This window comes from Telopea speciosissima, chromosome 1, assembly GCF_018873765.1.
Source record: "Telopea speciosissima isolate NSW1024214 ecotype Mountain lineage chromosome 1, Tspe_v1, whole genome shotgun sequence".
NCBI classification, from domain to species: domain Eukaryota; kingdom Viridiplantae; phylum Streptophyta; class Magnoliopsida; order Proteales; family Proteaceae; genus Telopea; species Telopea speciosissima.
In genome coordinates, this window is record NC_057916.1 from 125,604 (window position 1) to 148,137 (window position 22,534).

General features: G+C 38.0%; 1 protein-coding gene across 1 annotated transcript in view; it reads left to right on the forward strand.

Moving 5' to 3' along the window:
• LOC122664727 (CLP protease regulatory subunit CLPX1, mitochondrial-like) overlaps nucleotides 1-22,534 on the forward strand; it is a 45,328-nt gene that overhangs the window by 17,026 nt on the left and 5,768 nt on the right. The window contains exons 6-11 of the mRNA XM_043860691.1: nucleotides 2,913-2,987; nucleotides 3,069-3,146; nucleotides 10,410-10,466; nucleotides 18,682-18,752; nucleotides 18,867-18,966; nucleotides 19,163-19,267. Of these exons, the coding sequence (XP_043716626.1) occupies nucleotides 2,913-2,987; nucleotides 3,069-3,146; nucleotides 10,410-10,466; nucleotides 18,682-18,752; nucleotides 18,867-18,966; nucleotides 19,163-19,267 (486 nt within the window). The remainder of the gene's footprint in view (nucleotides 1-2,912; nucleotides 2,988-3,068; nucleotides 3,147-10,409; nucleotides 10,467-18,681; nucleotides 18,753-18,866; nucleotides 18,967-19,162; nucleotides 19,268-22,534) is intronic.

Genomic DNA, 22,534 nt, shown 5'->3' on the forward strand with positions numbered 1-22,534 from the left:
TGGGCTCTTGGGGATGGAATCCACCACAAGGTTAGGGTAAGTCAATGATCAACACATCAAAGCATTCCATATATCATGGTCTAGGTTTATAGGAGATGCGGCGAAAAGGGCTAACATATCCTATGAGTAGTACACATTCAATACACAATTAGATCTTAAAAATCATGAACATGAATGGTGTCACAATGGCTACGGCGGCAATATTGCATATAGTCCATTAAGATGACATGCACAATGCGGCGGTCAACAATTGTAAGCCCAAACAATGAACATGTCCATTAATACACAAGCATGCAAATCATCAACTCATCCTTCCCTCATGGCTTCATCCTACCCCAAGAGTTGAGGGTTTAGTTGGCCATGGGAAAATCAATGGAAGGAGAGGGGGTTGATGAAGAGAACATTAGAACTAAACTGTTAAAATAAAATCAAAAGATTAAAGAACTTAGCTTGTGTAGAACTTGAACTTGAACCATTGAAGAAAAATTTCCAACCTTAAACTTGAATCAACAACTTGAATTACACCAATGCAAGAAGGGGATGGGGATTAAAAATCCTAAATTACATTAGATCTAGGAATGCAAAAGACAAAATTACATCAAAGTTCTAAGCTTCAACAAAGAAACTAGAAAGGGAAAAACAAGAGAAAGAATGCTAAAACAAAAACTAAAGAGAGAATGAATGCCTCCCAAAGGGGAGAAAACCCCCTATTTATAACTACAACCTCCAATCCCTCTTGCCAAATTCGGCCAGCCAAGGGAGAGATTCCCTTGGTCAATATTTGATTTTTTTAATTTTTATTTTTAAAGAAGAAAGGGAGAGAAAGATTGAGGTTTTGTTCCAAAAATAGAGAGGGAGGTGGAGATTGGATCCACAATTCTCCAAACATAGAAGATCTCAATAAAATCACCAAGATAATCTTTCCAATCTTCCAAGATTTGAGTAGCTTGCTTTGACTTGGGCTCTACTCCACAATTGAAAATGCTAGATGTCACCAACAATGCACTTGGACAAAATGATCTCTCTCTCATATTTGAGTTGAAGGTTCCTTTTTCCCGAGCGATTCAACCCTCCAAATCCTAGGTCCAAAGCCCTGTCCAACCTTGAGACTCCATTGCAACTCAGATCTGCACCTTCCATAGTTGTGCGTTGAGCCCCAGAGCTCCAAGTTGATCATGTTTCTCGTGTGGGAATTTTTCCTTCGCAGTTGCTGGTTTTTGGTGTCGTGAGGACGTGAGGTAGGAGACAGTATCCCCTCCCCCACAATTCCCCTTTTTGTCTCTTTATTTCTTTATATTTTTTTCCTTGTTTCCCAAATTGGCTCTCTGTTTTACCTTTATTCTGTTTTTACCCTTTAATAACTTTACTCCAATTTTGTCTTACCCCTTTTATTTTAATTTCCTTCTAATTCTTGATTTCTTTCCCCCCTTCTAACTACTAAGGGTCTAAGGTACCCTTTAAGAGTCTCTTTATTCCCTTCTGCTGTATTATAAACTTCGATTTATTTACTGCTTTGCCACTAAGCCTTTGATTTGAGTGTTCTCTTGCTCGTTTGGGCCCATAGTGATCTGGAATAGGGTTCCGAACCCCGAGATCGCCACCACTACTTGGAACTTGCTCACATTCTCTATGAATATAGAAAAAATAATATGCAAGGGTCATTTTCTATGAATATAGGAAAAACAATATGCAAGGGTCATTTTCAGTTTTTTTTTGGTGAATAAAAAGTTCATTACCAAAAACCCCGGAGGGGGGGGGGAGAAGAGAGAGAGCGAAGAAGGAGCCTCCCCTTAGGAGGCGGGGAGAGGGCTGAATCTGGGACTCAAGTAAACCCCAGGAGACAACAATGAGCCTGTTCCTTGGGGTATCTTTAACATTACAATGAGGTAAAACAGAAAGCTTGGAGCTAAGGGATTATTGTGTCATTTTCAGTTGAGTTGGCCAGTAGTGGTAACAGCTCAACTGGAACCTGACCTGTTACTTAATTGTGTCATTTTGCTGGCTGTTATCTGATAGATTTTAGATTCAAGGGATTATATGGTGCAGTGTTTTGGGTCATGTTGGGGTGGTTTATTAGTGGAGTCTGTTGAATTCAGGTATTATCGGGTTAGTTTCTGGTGGGGTAGATGGCTCAGACAAGGGTTAGCCTCCCTTGTAAGTGTCGAATAAAAATGGATGTTGTTGTAGGTCTTTGGGTCCATATGTCCATCTATATGAGCACCATTTTTCTAGGGGTTTAATTAGAGATGGCAATGGTTCACGGTTCAGCCCTTCAGCAGGCATTTAAGCAGAAGACTCGGAGGAGGTTTTGGGACCCCATACTGAGGATTTTGAATTTGAACAGAAGAGACTGCAGGAGCCAATAATAGGAGCTTGTTTTGGTCGACGAAAGGAAAGGGTTCCAAATCTCTTTCAATAGATTCATTTCTGCAGTTGAATGATTTGACCGAACGGGTTATGGCAGAGTGCGAGTTGAACACTCATACTTTGGAATTGAAATCCAGAGTCCAAAACTTAACTGGGGTTTGCTGAACTTGAAAGCCTGCCTCAGGTCTTGGTATCTTTATCAATTTCAACCTCTAATGCATCCTTGGGCTTAAACCTTGGTTCACACTTTTAGGTTCCTATTTGTGTGTGTATTGTTATTGTATAGTAATCTCCAGATGTACATTATAAATATACCTGTATTTGTATGCACATCACATTTTGCATAATGCGTACAGGTATCTCTTGTTATTTTCATATTGAAGCGCTTATTGATTGCTGTGCTTTCTCTCATCTCTTCCCCTATAACATAACTGTGATATTGTTTAATGGTTCGTATAATTTTAAAATGTTTTCCAGGCTCAATTATCATTTTGATTGCTCTTTCCATATTCACATTTTTTTATTCTGTTAAACTTGGTATTCAGGTTGCTGAGTTCAATGTGCAAGCTGCTCAACAAGGAATAGTCTATATTGATGAAGTCGATAAGATAACTAAGAAGGTAATTTACTGATTGATATAGTGATTGGTTGGTTTGATAAATATATGCAGAGGATCATAATTTGTTTAATTTTTTCTGCAGGCTGAGAGCTTAAACATTAGTAGAGATGTATCTGGTGAGGGTGTTCAGCAGGCATTACTAAAAATGCTTGAAGGAACTGTGAGTGCATCGACATTATACTGTTTCTGTCATTGGTTTTAAATTAAATTAGTTAACTACTTTTTCTATTTTTCTTTACCTAATCTTTGGAGTAGATATACTTGTGGTTGTTCTATCCGTATTTTACACTACTGATTTCTTCATGGATTGGAACCAAAAGGAAATTTTATGAGGTTAATTATAGAAATGGATCCGTATTACCTATTTTGGGACAATAATAAGTTTAGAGATTTCTCTTTCATCTGACTTATTCTTAAGAATTTATGACTACTATTTTTGGTGGGTTGATGGCAACACGGTTGTTCTGCTTCCGTGGTGGTTTCTCTGACTTGTGGTCCATTAGATTGAAAATTTCTTATATGAGTATGTATTCAAATCATAATATGTGCATAACTGGGATCAGGTCGAGCATGGTTGTTTTGGTCTGCCTTCGCAAGTATGAAACTGCTTTCCGGTTGATGTATCTAGGCTGTACACCAAAAAATACAGCCGCAGGTGTAGGGATTCCCCCACACCAGCAGCACCGTAGATAAGTGTAGGAATTACTCTACACCAGCAGTAAAATCATGGGCTGATGATGTTAGGTTTTATTTTTATATTAGACTTTTTATTTAGTTTCCTATTTATCTTTGAGTTGTAATCCTAATTGGGAATCCTAGTATTGTCAAGGTTTAAAATCTCGTTTCGTTTCTGTATTTTGGTCAAACCAAAATATCTGAAATATCCGATCTATTGTATTTTTCTGCATGGTTTCGGTAGGTCATTTTGGTGGGTTTTAGGCCAAGTTTAGGCCTGAAACTTCATGGAAACCCTATTTAGGCTATAGAAACACATGTAAATGTTCAAATTGCAAAAATAGTCACCCAAAGTGGTGTTTTGGATTTGCACCATTGATTGGCAGTATATGGTCGAATCCTAATGTATAACTTAGTTAATTGCACATACATTACACATACACATTGTCTAACATATATTTAATTGATCACCATACAATGTACATAACCCCTATTTTTTTTAGATTTTTGTTGTAAAAAAATCAAAATTTTGAAGCAGAAAAATAATATATATATATATACAGGTAAATTTTTTTGACACCATGAGGTTGTAAATCGGACATATATTAATTTCATCACAAACAAACGTGTATTGATCATGTTTTTTTCAAAAATAAAAAAAAAATAAAAAATTGGAGAAAATGGTTTTACTTGAAATAGTGGAAAGGCTTCACTGATGTGCTAAGAAGGTTCAATACTGACTCCCCCAAGGGCTTCCGGCATAGATGTGGCTAAGATTTGAAGAACAAAGCAAAAATCACAAAAAATGAGTGAAGGATGAAGAAATAGGATAAAAAACTCGACAAACAGCAGCCTTGTGAGCTCTCGATCGAAATTAGATTTGGTCTTTTTATAAGGTGGGTTTGTAATATCTTGCCGATATTTCAGTGAGATGTTATGAGGCTCGAAATCTCGCGAAATGACCGAAATATCAGTCGAGATATTGTATTTTTTCAATTTGAACATGCATTTCGTTTCGGTAAGGTCGAGATAATTGAAATTCTCAAAATCTCGACTGAGATTTCGCGAGTTTTTGTACATTGAGTATTGTTTGGAATCTTAGTTAGATTCTAGTTTCTATTTTTGTCTTAGCCATTAGGCTATATATATGTAACTGCTCTGAAGAGCTTCCCACGATTTGAAGAAATAAAATTTATTGATGTTTGCAATTTGATTGTTCTGAGAGAGGCTGTGAGGGTGAGATACCCTGGCTGAGATAGCCACCTATCCCTACCCCCACCATCCTTCTATTTGATCTCCTCCATCTCCCATTCTTTCTATTTTATTGTTGCTGATTTCAAGTCTGATATCTCTGCAACCAAAAGGGGTTTTCTTCATCAAGCTTGGTACTGCATTCATCCCTTCAAGAGGACCACTCGAGCACAGATCTGATCGATATCAGATTTCTCCATTGAAGACATCGAGTGACTTGGTCCCCAAGTCTCTACTGCTGCAACTTCAGATCTCCACATCAGGCCATCAGAATCAGCCCATCTTTGGAGGACTGATCCCCTATCTTTAGACCTTTCTTCGATCCGCAGTTAAGCTCCATCCATTGGTTCATTCTGACATATTTCCAAATTCTGGGTTTTCTGGTTAGAGAAGCCTGCGGCCAGGAGAGTTGATTGCTGCCTTGGTTGTTATTTCTACTGGGGTTGATTATTTGTGATTGGCCTTACATTACCTGTATTCTTGTTTTATTAGGAAAAGGAATGGTAAAGAATTCATATATTTCCATCATTGACCATTAAATGCATCAGTTCCCATGTCTGAAAATTTAGTTTCTTTACATTGCACACGAGATCTGTTTTCTAGAGAATGACTGAAGAAAATGATAATCTGTTTAGAGTACTCGATCATTATCTTCTTCCTCAATGCCTTGTTCAAGTGTGATCAAATCATTCACCTGCACCACTGGCACTCTTTCACACCCTTGCTGTCAATGGTTTTTATGATGTATGGGAAAATCATTTCATGTGGGACTGTCCTTTGTGGTATTGCCTTGGTATGGTTAGAATCCTTAATATGCTGTTATTATACTTTAGCTCTACTATTTCTGTAATTTGTAATTTTCTTTGTCTTGCTGCTTATTAATCTCAATACGTTCATCTTGGTTATACTCTCTTTAGGTATGTCTTCTTTTTTGAATTGAAAGAATATTGGGGTTCTATTGATAGTGATGCAGGGCCACAGACAGTAATGAAAGCACAGCTAGTTGGTACAACTAGCTGGTTCTAATTGGTGACAGAGATAATTAAACTTGGAAAACTGTACCCGTAGCAGAATTTTGAATCAGTTGTTGTTCTCTGTCAAATATATTCTCTTCTTGAACTATGTTTCTTGAGTCCATCTTCTGCTACGAAATCTGGTGCCTTGTCTAGTACCGGACCTGTTGGTAATCTGTTGTTGTATTTGCACATTGCCAAAGCTTCCATTATATGTTTTGGCCACAATCAAGTTACCCCAGTTTCCATTGACAATGTTTCTATAGGGTGACATCCAATGGCCAGCCATTGCCTTAGCTGCCATAGTCGAATTAGTATTTCTGAATGGTCTCTGCAGCTGCTGTACTCAAATTTCCTAGAATATTCTTACAGTGCAAGGCTGCAGGCAATCGAGAACCGAAGGTATGGCTGCTGAAGAAGTGGAACCCAAATATGGCTTTACTGTATCTTTCTGCTTTGACCTGTTCCAATGGGTAGGAAGGTTTTGGCACTCTGCCATTCCTATCTGGAAAAGCTAGAGGGGGAGAAGGGACAGTTGAAACCTTCTTGATATCTGTGGAAGCAAATATCAATTATGCCTTGAAACGGCTTATAGGGGTCTGTAAGGACTCTATCATTCCTCTTCTCCAAGATGGTTGGAAGAATGGTAATGACTAATGAGAAGAAATATTACCCTCTGTTAAAAGGGACACAATGCCAGAACCAATCAATTTTTACTATATCTTTCAGAGTAACCCAATCAAAACCAGACAACCTGAGGAGGTGACTAATTCTCAGAGTAGTAGCATAACAAATTAACACAGCGCCAAATAACTCTCAGACCATCTTACACACACGGCAAACATGGGGTAGAACCATAGAAGCCATCTGACTTGCCTTCTCCAAATGCCTTTATCTGTTATCTTTTTATTGGAAATCTCCGAAGAAAATTTAAATATGAAAGGGTTGGGATTTTCCAAGTAGTTTTAGTGGAAATAAACCCTCTCTTGCCCAGAATACTGTACAAAAGAGTAAATGCCATCTTGAGATAGTACCTTCCTACCCTGATAGGAACTAACATACCACTAAGACAATGTAGCAAATGATCAACAGTCAGAAGTTTTAGAGTCTCTAAATCCTTGCTTGAAGGAATTTCTGTTTGTCAGAATTCCTCTTTTTTACTTATTTTCTTCTTATGAGAAAGATATTCCATACTTTCTACTCCATTCCATTTCTGAGAAGGGGGAAGGATATTATCATTTCTTGGATCAATCATTTTATTTCTTAACGCTTTACAAACCTAACTGTGTCAAACTTTATAAGTATCCGTTCCTCCATTAGATTTGATGTGAAATAAAGGATTTTAAAATCAAAGCACAATATGCATGTTACAGGACAGGATATTTGATATTGATATCTGTATCAGTGACCTGGGCTTCATGACATGAGTTGTTCTGTCTCAGATTCTCGTGCTTCATATCCTTTTCTGTATTTGGTCCTTTAATGTTGCTCTAGGTTGTGCAATAGTGCATGTGTGAGTGTTTATTCTGCCATGCATATGAAAAATAGTGATGTGCTTGTATTTCTGCAGAAAATATTATTATGGGATTCTTTACATTCAGTTTAAGTTGAAGGTGAATTAACTATTCGTTAAGTGGAAATTTCTGTTGAATCATCAAAAGCCATTATGAGCTGTTGCTTTTGGTAAAAACTCAACAGATCACCTGTCTTAAAGACTTAATACAAGTTAGTTATAATGCTACAACAATGTATGGATTACTATAAGCCTAGTAAAATAATTATTATGTATAAGCTTAATGCTTAAAGTATATGATTCTCTAATGATTGTACATGAGACATAAGGGTTAGTCAAGTTTTTGGAGTTTTCTATTTTAATTTACAAAAATTTGGATGAGGAACTATTATTCTTGGTACTAGGAGTAGGGATCTATGTTCTACTTATTAGATGCTTTTTTTTTTCAGATGCTTCTCAATTAGTCATTTCCATGTGACCTAGTATGAATGGTACCAAATCGTAAATTCCGACAAATCAATCGTATCAACGCTTTTTGTTTGCTTGGGGACCAGAAAACACAACAATGCAGTAACTATACAATGTTAATTAAATTAAAATAAATGAACCTGAACCTTGGTTTGCTCGTCTAGCGTCAACTTCTTGAGCTTACTCTCTATTTGACCTGCACAGATCCAGGTATGAAGTCAGGTCTTTGAAGTTGCACACCAATCCAACACAATTGTCCTACAGTCAGTCCAGCTGTCATTTCATCGAAAAGAAAAGAATATATTTAAGAAGAAAGCACCCTCACACTTTCCAAAACCTAAGTGTACAGTGGGTCATGCCACCGATAATTGTTTGTTACTCTGACATGCCATCCAAGACCTCTTGGATGAAGGAAAATTTAGAATACAGACTAAGCAACCGCCCAATGTGCAGACTAATCCACTACCGGCCCATGATGGCCTACTACAAGCTGTCAAGGAATAAAAACGTTCCTTTTGGTAAAAGGATGGTCTGCTCTACACCAGGGTATAAATCTTTTCGTCCCAAGGTGGGAAAACATATGTAGGGATTTGTTGAAGGAGTACTTCTTTCAGTTGCTGAGGATCGCTTTGTGCCAACTCCACCCACTACCTTTTATTGTTTTCGGTTAAAGAAAGGCCCTCAAAGAGCTCGGTACCAAACAGGCACAGCTAAGGAATAGTGCACTCAAGGGAGACACAATCGAGAAGTGCCATGCATGGTCGCCCCCCTTCCTTTCTTTCTCTTGGTCCCACCCAGCTGAAGCGTGCACTTGGGTGGAGTAAAGCTGATCGTACTGTCCGTGAGAGTTAGGCCTTGATGGTTGAGGGTAGAAATTCTATTGCGGGCCCTTCTCTTGAGAGTGGTTAGGTGGAAGAAATGAGCCCGAACCGAAGCTGGATAAGCAATTGAAAGAACTCAGTCTGAGTTTGGGTTGAGTTATATATGTGTTGGGCTTTTCATCCCATGGGTTTTTTGTAATTGGCCAATTTAATGGGCCTAAAATATGGGCAGAAAATAGGAAAACGGGATTTATTTCCTTAGTTTAGTTAGAGTCCTATTTTGAGTTTGTTTTCTTTATTATTTCACTTTCTTAGTCAATTTAGGTTACCTTATTAGTTAAGGATAGGGTTAGGCATTTTCCTTTTTAGTGTCTAAGTTTATTTTTGAGTCTTATATAAGTTTGTAAGGGAGGCCAGCATTGAATACGAATTTGATTAATGAAATATTGGTTTTAGCCTTTCCAAATATCCTGAGATAAGTTGGGTGAGATGCCCAGGCTGAGATAGCCATTCCCTCCCCCCCCATCCCCTTCCATCGGTTCTTGATTCCAAATCCTAATTGAGTTTAAGAGTGCTACAAGCTGCTGGGATTTCTTTCAACTGATTGTCACATCGATTTCTTGAAGATTATTACATCAAGATCATTGCTGTTTCAATAGGTTACAAATTTGTGGTTTTGTTTTTTTGTTTTTTTGTTTTTTTTAATTTGTTACTTCAACCAAGGAAATTGTTCCCTCATTTGAGTTTCCATTGTTCTGTTGTTTTTCCTTATTTTACTTTCCATTGTTCCCTTGTTTCCCTTATTCTTACTTCTCATTGTTCTCTTGTTTCCCTTATTCTTACTTCCCATTGTTCTCTTGGTTCCTCATATGAATTTTGTTTCCATTGCTCTCTTTCTTGTTCTTTAGTTACTTTCTGTTCAATGCTGGGGCAAAAGTATTATAGTACTTTAAGATCCCATTTTATTGGCTTGCTGGTATTTTTATGTGCGTGGAATAGATATTTCGAACATTGATTACTACCTGAAGCCAATGGTTCTGCTATGGTTGCTTTTCTGGGAATTCTATGTATCTTGAAGGGTCAACTGTTCGAACTTCTGATGAAGCTGATTAGCTCTTTGTAGCTGTTAAATGATAGTGTACCACTATTTGCAGTTTTGTCTGTTTTTCTGAATGCGTCAATAGTTTGTTCACCTATAGATTTGGTATTGGCAAGGAATCCTTTTGATACCGTGTGCTCATAGGGATAAAATCTCACACTTTGGTATGTAAGGTTTGAGGTTTTTTTAGTAGGGTTTGTCTGTATTGTTTTTCTATGCAGTAGTGTGTCAAGAGGTTGGAGCTTGGGGTTTTGCAGCGTGGGGGCTTTTACGGGCTTGGTTTTTATTTATTTGCTGCTGTTTGTAGGGGCTGGTATGGTTGGGTTTTTTTGTAGCCTGAAGACCTTGTCTTGAGAGGCTTGGTATCTTTCCCTTCTTTCTTCTTTCCTCTAATATTTTCTTTTTGGTAAATAAAACAATACATAAATGGATCATCTTCAACTTCTGGTTTGATGTCTCTTGTCTTCCTTTCAATCTTAGTCGTCCATGGATGGAAAAATGAATGAATGTTGCTTCTACAAATAGTAAGTTCTAAGAGTATGTATACTGTTGATTGTCTGAAGTATAACGATTTCTTGGCCAGATAGTGAATGTTCCCGAGAAGGGAGCTCGCAAGCATCCTCGTGGTGATAACATTCAGGTACCCTTCCTAATGCAATTAAGTACTTTCGTTCTGTCTTTACATGCTTATGAATATGATTTGGTATGTTATGTCAACTGTCTCCTTAGAACTTTGGTCCTGTTCATTCAGTAGTGTATGTGATAGTTGCTAGTCTTTCAATACACATAAAAACAAAAGCGGTATTTGCTAGTCTTTGAGCTCATTAGTGGCCAAATATTATGATTATTTCCCCTTTTCCGGTCTAAGTTAAACATTTCTTCCTTCCTATGTCATCTTTTTGTTAAGTTCTTAGTTTTTTTTGTCTATGATGTATGGTGCGGAATGTTGGGCAGTTAAGAAGCGTCATATAAATAAACTAAGTGTAGCGGAGATGAGGATGTTGAGATAGATGTGGCAAGACTAGGAAGGATAAAGTAAGGAATAACCATATTAGAGCTGAGTTGGGAGTAGCTCTGATACATGAAAAGCTACGAGACAGTCATTTAAGGTGGCATGGTCATGTTCAACAAAGGCCTTGGGATGCTCCAGTTTGGAGCAGTGATTTGATTCAGATTGAAGGAACTCAAAGAGCCAGGGACAGGTCTAAAATAACTTTAAGTGATATGGTGAGGAAAGACATGCATAGCTTATCTCGTATCCTGTATGACTTGAATAAAGCTGATTGGAGATCAAGGATCCATGTAGCTGACCCCATTTAACTGGGATAAGGCTATGTTGTTATTTTTTTTTTTTGTCTTCGATTTGTTCATTTTTTATTGTTTTTTTTATCACAATCGATAGCAGATATGATTTAGGTCCCTGTATGTCCATAGCCTATATGTTAATGATTCATCATATTTACAAAACTGCACAGGTTTTGGGAGTTAAGAGTTCTAATGTTGATATATTGCCCAAATGATCTAACGAGGATTTATTTCACCAATATTTCTTATATGTGATTGAATCAATAAAATTGAAAACAAAAAATGTCTTGTTGGTAGAATTACTATTGTTAAATCTACTTTAGCTAATCCTTGGTGAGCGTCTTATACTTCTAGAAGATGTTAGTCAAACTGTGACTCTGCAATTAGGCAGATTTTGAGGATCTTGCTTACAGAAGGCTAAGGGAGACAGCTATGTTGGCTAATCAGTTGAAAGGTGGTCTGTGAATTTTTTTTAATGCATTGTTGAGCTCTACATAAATGAGAAATGTTACTACTTGGTTTCATCCCTTGATACTCATGAAGATGTTAGGTGAGTTTATGAGGTTCGGAAAAAGTTGGATATGGAATGGATGGGGAACTGACAAATATGCTGTAGAATTTTTCAGAAGATTGGATCTTCAGGGATGAATCTAATCTGAGAAAGATAAATATATCTTGCAGCAATGGGAAAGAGGTGTCCACCTGACTAATGTATGGGTGTCCTCCAAACCTAATCCTAACTAAGGAATTAGGGCCAAAACGAGGGAAATAGAACAAGAGTTGGCGCAGGACAGAATGGGCTTCAATATGGAGAAAATCAATAACTGAAGATTTAGGGCTCGGATGGGGCTGAAATTCCAGTCGAGTGGGGTTCCTGGTGGTCCCGATTATGGCTGAAGTCTCAGGGAAAGACATCAACCCTATGCTGATGCAATAAGCCTGCTAATGGCTTACGGCCAGAACAGAGCAAGGTTGTTGGTTTGGAAAGTAGTAAGTTCTGGTTGTGGGGTTGGATGGAAGGTTTTAGCCTGGATAGATCACAGAAATTGGGAGACGAAGTGTAAGGTGAAACAGAGGTGGATTGAAGGAGATATGAGAAGAAGTGGACAGAAACTGGGTTGCAAAAAATAACATTGGAACAGAAAAAGAGGAAAGTATCAATCAGCAGATATGAGAGTACAACTCTTCCAGGCCATGACCCTGGGTTTTTCACAAACACACCACATGGGGTTGCTATCCGTCAATTTCAATCTTCATTCATTCAATTCAAATAGAAAGATCGCATTACATTGCTAACCAACTATATATTTATGGATTACTTCCTATTTTCTATTTCTAATAATAACTCATAAATTGGAAACTTCCCTAAATTTCTAGACTTGAGAACCAAGGAATCTTAAATTTTAAACTTTCTAGAGCTTCTAGAGTTTTTATAACCAGATTCAACAGTTCTTTAATGAAATAGAAACAACCCAAAAAGCAAACTCAATATGGTCTCAATCTAACCTAAATCTTCTACAAAATTGAAATAAAAACTAGGAACTAACACTTAATCTCCGTATAAACACAAAACCCTTGTAATTGAGCTTATAAAATTGGTCCTTACAATAAAAAACCCAAAAATAATCAGCCCATTAGGCACTAAAAAATTAGGCTTATTCAGGCCTAGTCGAGTTAGTCTGCCCGAATCAAAGGGTTGCTTCTTTGGTTGAGTTAATAGAAGGGTGTAGCAGTGTTATGTATGTCTCGAATTCTTGGACCCGTTTCGAAGAATGACCCGCTCCGACATTTTTGGTGGCGACCCGAATGGAACTTTTTCTGAGATATGTGATGGTAGCAGAGGGCTTGGGCCCATTACTGATCTCGTTGGGGGTGCAGCGGTACGGTTCAACCCGACCCGATGGATCGACCCGGATCCGATGGAGGAGTATTTATGTTCCTTACCCGCTTTATTGTAGAGAGAGAGGAAGATTTTGGGGTTTTCGTTCTAGGGTTTCTGAGAGAGAGCAGCAGCAGTGATTTGGGTGTTCTTGAGAGTTTCCATTATAATTTTTCTCCGATTTACATAGTGAATCATCTTCGTCTTCGCCCGTGGATGTAGCACACCATACTGGTGTGTGAACCACGTTATATCTCTGTGTTCTTTTGCTTGGTTCTTGTTTCTTTTCGTGATTTTGTTGGTGTTTGCTATAACAAAATGGTATCAGAGCTCTTGGTTGTTTCGATCACTGCATCCATGGCTCCTACATCAACGAAATTTGATATTGACAAGTTCGATGGGAGCATAGCTTCAGCTTATGGCAAGTTCGGATGATGGCTGTTCTTGCACAGCAAGACTTGAGGGAAGCCCTGCTTGGGAAAGCGAAGAAACCTGCAACTATGTCTGAGGAGGAGTGGAACAAGATGGATATCAAAGCCCTTTCGGCTATCCAGTTATGTCTTTCAAATGATGTTTTGCAAGAAGTTCTCTCAGAGAAGACAGCTGCTGAGTTGTGGGCGAAGTTGGAAAACCTATATCTCACCAACAGGTTGAGATTAAAGCAGCGTTTGTATACCCTTCGTATGGGTGAAGGTAGTTCACTTAAATCCCATATTTCTGATTTCAATTCTATTGTTACTGATTTGAAAGCAGTAGATGTAAAAATTGATGATGAAGATTTAGCTTTGTTATTGTTATGTTCCCTGCCTCCATCATATAAGAGTTTTAGGGACACCATGATTTATGGTAGAGAGACCATCTCTGTCGAGGATGTCAAAAGCGAATCTGCTAAGCAAGCAGGAGATTGATGATTAGTTGACATCAAGTAAATCGAGGGTGTTGGTTTGGTGGTTAGGGGAGAACTTCGAAAGAGGTTGAGACAGTGATAAGAAGAAGGCTAGATCAAAATCTAGGCATAAGAATTTGTCCTGCAATTACTGCAAGAAGAAGGGGCACATTAAATCTGAATGCTACAAGCTTTTAAATAAGCAAAAGGCAAGTGGTGGTGCCCAAAACCAACAGAAGAAAGAAAGCTCGCAGAGGCTAGTATTGCTGCAGATGAGAATGATTACGACATGCTTTTAGTTTCGATGCGAGAATCGGATCACAGGATGAATGGATTCTTGATTCCGGGTGTTCCTACCATATGTGCCCTAACCGTGAATGGTTCTCCACATATGAATCAATTCAAGGTGGAGTTGTGTTGATGGGCAACAATGCTTCTTGTAAAACAGTTGGAAAGGGGACAGTCAGAATTAAGATGCATGATGGCATTATCAGAACCTTGTCTAATGTTAGACATGTTCCTGACTTAAAGAAGAATCTCATCAGTTTAGGCACTCTTGATTCAAATGGGTGCAAATATACAGCTGAAGGTGGAGTCATGAGGATCAGTAAAGGTGCTCTTTTGTTGATGAAAGGAGTGAAGATTGGTAGTCTGTATGTGTTGCAGGGTACTACAGTCACTGGTTCAGTTGCAGCAGCTTCATCATCTATGTTTGAGTCTGATACTACAAATTTATGGCACATGAGATTGGGCCATATGAGTGAAAGAGGGATGGCATCGTTGAGTAAAAGAGGTCTATTATGTGGTCAGAGTACAGGTAAAATGGAGTTCTGTGAACATTGTGTGTTTGGGAAGCAGAAGAGGGTCAGCTTCAGTACTGCTATTCACAGGACCAAGGGAACTCTGGACTATATTCATTCAGATCTTTGGGGACCCTCTAAGGTTCCCTCCAAGGGGAATGGTGCTAGATACTTGCTTACTTTCATTGATGATTTTTCTAGGAAGGTCTGGGTCTATTTCTTGAAGCACAAAAATGAAGTATTTGTTACTTTTAAGCAGTGGAAAATTTTGCTTGAGAAACAGACCGGGAAACAAATTAAAAGGTTGAGAACCGACAATGGCCTAGAATTCTGTGAAGGTGATTTCAACGAGTTCTGCAAGAATGAGGGGATTGCAAGACACCACACAGTTGTGAAGACACCCCAGCAGAATGGAGTTGCAGAACGTATGAATAGAACCTTGTTAGAAAAGGCAAGGTGTATGTTGTCAAATGCAGGATTAGGCAAGGAGTTTTGGGCAGAGGCAATAAACACAGCAGCTTGGTTGGTGAATAGGTCTCCTTGCACAACCATTGAGTGCAAGAGTCCAGAGGAGGTCTGGTCAGGTAAGCTTGCAGACTACTCAAATTTAAAGATTTTTGGATGTCCTGCTTATGCACGTGAATGATGGGAAGTTGGAACCTAGGGCCAAGAAATGTATTTTTCTTGGGTATGGATCTGGAGTGAAGGGATTCAGGTTGTGGTGCTCTGATCCAAAGTCTCCTAAATTTCTTATTAGCAGAGATGTTACTTTTGATGAGTCTGCTATGTTGCATCCTAGGAAAGAAACTCACATTCAATGTGATGAAAGCCAGAAAAATTCTGGGGAGAAGGTGGAGTTTGAAATTGATGGTCCATCTTCAAACAAATCAAAATCTACTTCATTTCAGCTGCCTACTTTCACTGAAGAAGATGAAGCTCAAGGGGATCAAGAAGAAGAGCGGTATAGCATTGCCAAGCATAGACCAAGAAGGAATGCTAGACCACCACAAAAATATGGGCATGTCGAAATTGTTGCTTATGCATTGTCTGTTGCAGACATAATTGAAAATAGTGAGCCTGCAACATATTCAGAAGCTATTTCTTCAGTTGATTCCACAAAGTGGTTGATTGCCATGAATGAGGACTTGGTTGCAAAGGGCTACAGTCAGACTTGGGAGCTTGTCAAGCCGCCAAGAGGGAAGAAAATTGTTGGCTGCAAATGGGTTTTCAAAAGGAAGGAATCTACCTCAAGTGTTGAAGGTGCTAAGTACAAGGCAAGATTGGTTGCAAAGGGCTACAGTCAGGTATATGGTGTTGATTTTAATGATGTTTTCTCACCTGTTGTTAAGCATAGCTCTATTCGTGTCTTGCTTGCTTTAGTTGCCATGCATGATTTGGAGTTGGAGCAACTCGATGTGAAAACAACATTCTTGCATGATGAATTGGAAGAACAGATTTATATGCATCAACCTGAGGGTTTTGTTACTGAGGGTAAGGAGGACGATGTATGCTTATTGAAGAAGTCTCTTTATGGTTTGAAGCAGTCTCCTAGACAGTGGTATAGGAGGTTTGATTCTGTTATGGCAAGTTTTGGTTACAATAGGTGCCAACATGACTATTGTGTATATTTCAGAGAACTCTTTGATGGCTCATTCATATATTTGCTGTTATATGTTGATGATATGTTGATTGCAGCCAAAGATATGAATGAGATTAATAGGTTGAAGCAACAGTTAAATTCTGAATTTGAGATGAAGGATTTGGGGGCAGCAAGGAAGATTCTTGGTATGGAAATTAAGAGGGATAGAAAAGTAGGGAAGCTGTGGCTATCTCAACAGAAATACATTGAGAAGGTATTGGAGCGTTTTGGCATGAAAGATGCCAAACCTGTAAGTACTCCTATTGCATCTCATTTTAGACTTTCAGTTGCTCTATCACCTCAGACAGATGAAGAGGTGAAGTACATGTCACATGTTCCATACTCTAGTGCAGTTGGTTCCATTATGTATGCTATGGTTTGTACACGTCCTGACATTTCACAGCAGTCAGTGTGGTGAGTAGGTACCTGTCATGTCCAGGTAAAACTCACTGGGAAGCAGTGAAATGGATACTTAGATATTTGAAGGGGACCTCTGATGTTTGCTTGGAGTTTGGAAGGAATGGTGACAGCTTATCTGGTTATGTTGATTCAGATTATGCAGGTGATCTTGACAAGAGGAGATCACTCACAGGTTATGTATTTACTCTTGGAGGATGTGCGGTTAGTTGGAAAGCTACTTTACAGGCTACAGTTGCATTATCTACTACTGAAGCAGAGTATATGGCAGTGACTGAGGCAGTTAAAGAAGCTATTTGGCCTAGAGGTTTGTTGGGAGAGCTCAGCATGGATCATGACGTGACTGTTGTCCACTGTGATAGCCAGAGTGCTATTCACTTGACTAGAGATCAGATGTATCATGAGAGGACGAAGCACATTGATGTTCGGTATCACTTTGTTAGAGAAATAGTTGCTCAAGGCAATATTCAAGTGTTGAAGATTAGTACTGAAGACAATCCAGCTGATATGTTGACAAAGCCTTTGTGTGCTACCAAGTTCAAGCATTGCTTGAACTTGATTGGAGTTTGCCACATTTGAGTTGAGCCCTTTTTGAAGGGCTATTGGAGAAGATGAAGATTTCAGCTATGTGTTTTCATGTTAGAAGAGAATTCAAGCCAAGGTGGAGATTTGTTATGTATGTCTCGAATTCTTGGACCCGTTTCGAAGAATGACCCGCTCCGACATTTTTGGTGGCGACCCGAATGGAACTTTTTCTGAGATCTGTGATGGTAGCAGAGGGCTTGGGCGAAGCCCCCGCAGTACGGTTCGACCCGACCCGATGGATCGACCCAGATCCGATGGAGGAGTATTTATGTTCCTTACCCGCTTTATTGTAAAGAGAGGAAGATTTTGGGGTTTTCGTTCTAGGGTTTCTGAGAGAGAGCAGCAACAGTGATTTGGGTGTTCTTGAGAGTTTCCATTGTAATTTTTCTCCGATTTACATAGTGAATCATCTTCGTCTTCGCCCGTGGATGTAGCACACCATACTGGTGTGTGAACCACGTTATATCTCTGTGTTCTTTTGCTTGGTTCTTGTTTCTTTTCGTGATTTTGTTGGTGTTTGCTATAACAAGCAGACATCAACATACTCATCTGAATAACCCACCCAATGAGAATATAGCGAATCTTCTAATAATCTGGTGAAAATTCAGACCGAATCCAAATCAGTCTGTGAATAGTTTGCGAATAATTTGGCCTAAAAAATATGGACTCCAAAATTCAGTCCTTGAGAATAATTTGGTTTGAAAATTTTCAGAATATTTTAAAATTTTAAGAAAATGGATAAATTTCAAAATCTTTACAAAATTGCAATAAAAGCTTTAAGAAAATACACCTAATTCTGTTCTGGATTTTTTGAAACTTAAATATTTAATTCCTGCATTAATCTGAATCCGATTTTTTCCCATAGTCTGCTTTTTTGAGTAAATATTTTAATTGGATAAATGGATTAAATTTGAATTGTTCTCCTTCCAAATTATTCCTGAATCTGAATTTGTCAACTATGAGTGAGGGTCATATGACTAGATTTGTGGTTGAGATATAGGGAGGAGTGGGGAAAAACTTGTAGATCCTTTACTGGGATTTCAAATGGGAAGGTGGGGTTATTAAGTAATTCAGTGGTGTAAATTGAAATTTGAAATATTCTTGAAGATTTTTTTGGGCTAGATTTCCATGTACTATGCTGTCTATTTCTTTGAATAGATTAGTTGATTGATGCAATGGCTGACACTTCAGTTTAGTTGATTTAGTGGTTCCACTTGAAGGATCGTGGAGATTTGAAACAATGATTCCCCCCTTGCTTCCAAGCTTGTAAATTTCACAATTGTTCTCTTACCAGCTATTCCACTGCCAATTACATCCTTTAACATAGTTTGAACTATTTGGCAGATAGATACGAAAGATATCCTTTTTATATGTGGTGGAGCTTTTATTGATTTAGAAAAGACAATTTCAGAGAGGTATTTCCTTTATATGATGTAATTTATTGGAAGGAATTCTCTTCCATTTTTTCTTATTCCTTGTAGAAAATGGAGTTTCTAAAAACTTTCATACTTTTCATTTTTGTTCAATAGACGACAAGATTCTTCTATTGGCTTTGGAGCACCAGTTCGTGCAAACATGAGAACTGGTGGGTTAACTAATGCTGTAGTTACGTCATCCTTGCTGGAAACGGTAAAAATCTAGAGACTCCATTGCTAAAAAGATAGGAATCATTAGATTTCATTTTGGATACACAACATGCCAATTTTTTTATTTTGGGATTGCTGGAAGTTGAAAATTGAAAAATATCTCTTGGTTTTCTCTCTATTGTTTTCAACTTCAATCATTTGCAAATGACAGATTGAAAGTGTTTTACTTGCATTGTCAGGTTGAAAGTGGTGATCTAATTGCATATGGGCTAATACCAGAATTTATTGGACGCTTTCCAATTCTAGTTAGCTTGTCAGCGCTTAATGAGGACCAACTTGTTCAGGTAATTATATTTATCTTCCTCTTTTTTAATTGTCTGGATTGATGGATTGGTTGTGTGTGGTGGAACAAGTTATTTTGAGAAGGTCAGATATGACGCCAAAAGTTTCCCTCACCTTGCTTTATCTATTAAGCCTACATAACTTGCTATGCTAGAGTTGTTTAAAATGGTTCTTTTTTTTTTTTTGGGGGGGGGGAGGGGAGGGTTGGGAATGAGCTATGAATTTCATGTTGACTTGAGCAGTTTTTTTTTTTTTTTAAATTCCAATGTATGTGTGTTGCGGATATGGATGCTGTTGTCCAGTTTGACTTGGTTTTCAATTCCTGATTATATTGTTCCACGGTCCACGTATTGATTGAGTATAGGGATCAACAAGGAACATGTGTAATTGGCTTTGGTGCTTTAAAAAGCTTGTCATGTTTGGAATTGAGACAATTGCAAAAGCCTTCTTTGAGGTTTTCTTGATATGCTTCTTGATGTGCCAGGAAGAAGAAATATAAAATAATAGAGTGAGAAAGAATGAAGTATTCAGTGTAAATATTTTGATCAAAAGGGTATTAGTGGTAAAAGTTTTTTTGTCAGTTTAATCTTTCTACTGGAAATTCAAAATGTTTTTGTTTTGTGTGTGTGACAAACAAGTAATCAAGCCATAGACTAATCTGAATCTACATGATTTAATAAATTGGATAATTCAGTTTATATTTATAAGATGAATGATATACGTTCGCTGATATTTTTATTTTTAAATGATTAGAAGGTGTGATCAAGGTTCAAAATCTCTGTTTCGAAGCCGATTTTGGTCAGCCCTGAAACCGAGATATGGCAGGTACCTGGTATTTTTCCAAGCCAATTCGAAATCTTGGTTTCGAGGCCCACAAAGTGATTTTTTGCCCTGGTTTTTTTTATGCTGCCTATTTTTTACATTTTAAACACAATAATCCATGCATTAGTTTCACCAAAAGAACACTCAAAACAGTACTTGTGGTTTTGACCCAAATTCTCTATTGCACTGTTCTTGGAAATGATATCGAACCAGGTTTGACATTGATTTATGCCAAATGTCATTTAAGTAAATTATCTCACTTGCTCAAGATATTATTCATAAATAAGTGAATACCCTCTATTTGAATCCAATAAAAATAGTTAAAAAAACAAATTCCAAAAGGATAAAAAGTCACACCCCCAGATCAAGAACAAAAACTGAATTTCCGGTTGTAGAGGGCAATTTTAAACTTTGAAATGCTAGGGTTTTTCTTAAATCTAAAATTTTATAAATCTTATTATAATAGAACATTACTAAAATCCAAAAGAGTGGCAAAATAATCTTTTGTTTTGATGTCTAAAAATTTATTTCCATTCAAGCGATTTTAAATAGCATTTGTGCACGCCAATAAGGTTTGACTGGAACATAACTCCTTCAAGTTAAATCAGATTTAAGAAATCTTGGATTTGTTGGGTAGAACACAAAACCAGTTTTTCAATAAATCCAAGATTGCTTAAATCTGATTTATATTGATGGAGTTATATTCCAGTCAGACCTTATTGGTGTGCGCAAATGTTGTTTAAAATCGCTCTGAAAGGAAATAAATTTTACTAATGTTCTATTATAATAAGATTTATGAAAATTTTAGATTTAAGAAAAACCCTAGCATTTCAAAGTTTAAAATTTCCCCCTACAACCGGATTTTCAGTTTTTGTTCTTGACCTGGGGGTTTGACTTTTTATCCTTTTGGAATTTATTTTTTTAACTATTTTTATTGGATTCAAATAGGGGGTGTTTGCTTATTTGTGTATAATATCTTAAGTAAATGAACATTTACTAAATGATAGTTGGCATAAATCAGTGCCAAACCTGGTTAATACCATTTCGAGCCCATATTTTGTCAAGTTTCGATGGGGATAAGTGAATTTATGCAGGTGGTTCATCCAGGTTCTGGTCAAAACTTGCGAAATGTTCGAAATTAAGTCAAAACATGTTGAAACTTGGTCGAAACCAGGTACAAAGTCGTATCACACTTGGTTTCTTGCGAAACTGAGATATCTTGGTCGAAATTGTGTATTTCAATCGAGATTTTGAACCATAGGTGTGATATGTAGAATAATTGTTGTCTACCAGATTCTAAAAGGATCCTAATTTCTTGTTAAAAAAGAGAGAAGGAAAGTAAGATATAGATAAAGAAGTATAAAACCGGATAGGAGGGTTTGAATTTCCCTGTCTGTTTATTATAATATTTGGGACGGGTATTGTTATTTTTCCCATCAATTCAAGTTTCTTTTTACAGTAATATACACACAATAATAATAAGAATTTGATAAAAATAAAGAAAAGTTTTCTGGTCTGCTGACCAGAAAAATCGACTCCATGATTTGGAGTCATCCACCACGGAGGTGGTATTATTACTCCCCCCTCCCTATTGTTTGAAGTTCCCGAAATACCCCCCCTCAAGGCTCATCCAAGCATCATGATTACTCCAACATTTTTGGTCCGGGCGACCAGAGAGCCCAACCCTAAAAATGTAATAAAAAAGCTTTTTCTTGCTCCAATTATACATCACTAAGATGCACAACATTTTATAAGTTAAGAGTTTTTTTTTTTGGAAGATTATCAATAATTCTAAACAAGGTTGAAAGCCCTTTTTTTTTTATGAATAAAAAAATTCATTACCAAAAGGAGAGAAAAGGGGGGGGGGGGTGGAGGGACAAACATACAATCACGAGCCAATTACAAGGCCCTGCCAAGAAAAGGGAGAATGATAGGGGGTACCGGTGAGCTCCTCGGAATTTCCTAGGCGAGTCCAGGGGTACCGGTGAGCGTAGCTCCATCAGGGGTCATCTTGCTAGGTTTACGAGGACTGGTTGCTTGGTGAAATTCAGTGACGAAATCCCCCCCCAGACCAGGTAAGTATCACTGGACCCCCCCGACCATCTCTACCTTCTCCCACTGTTCTCTCTCCAACCTGTGATTCGCCCTACTAAAAACCCTCATGGATGCAACACAGGGATCATCGTAGATCATGACTAACTAAATTCCAATTGAAATGAAATCTTTGCTTTCGAGATTGATTCGATTCAATCTCGAAAGCATTGAAAGTATAGCGCTATGGCTGCTTAAGGTTAAGTGAAGCCTCAACCTTACCCCACACCATTGGCGTAGATTCCCTCTCCTACCCACGATTTCTCCCCAAACTCATGATCTCTTTCTCAGCTTAGCCCAAACCCACGATTCTACCCCACAACCTCGCCCTAGATTCGCTCGCCTCCAATTCTACC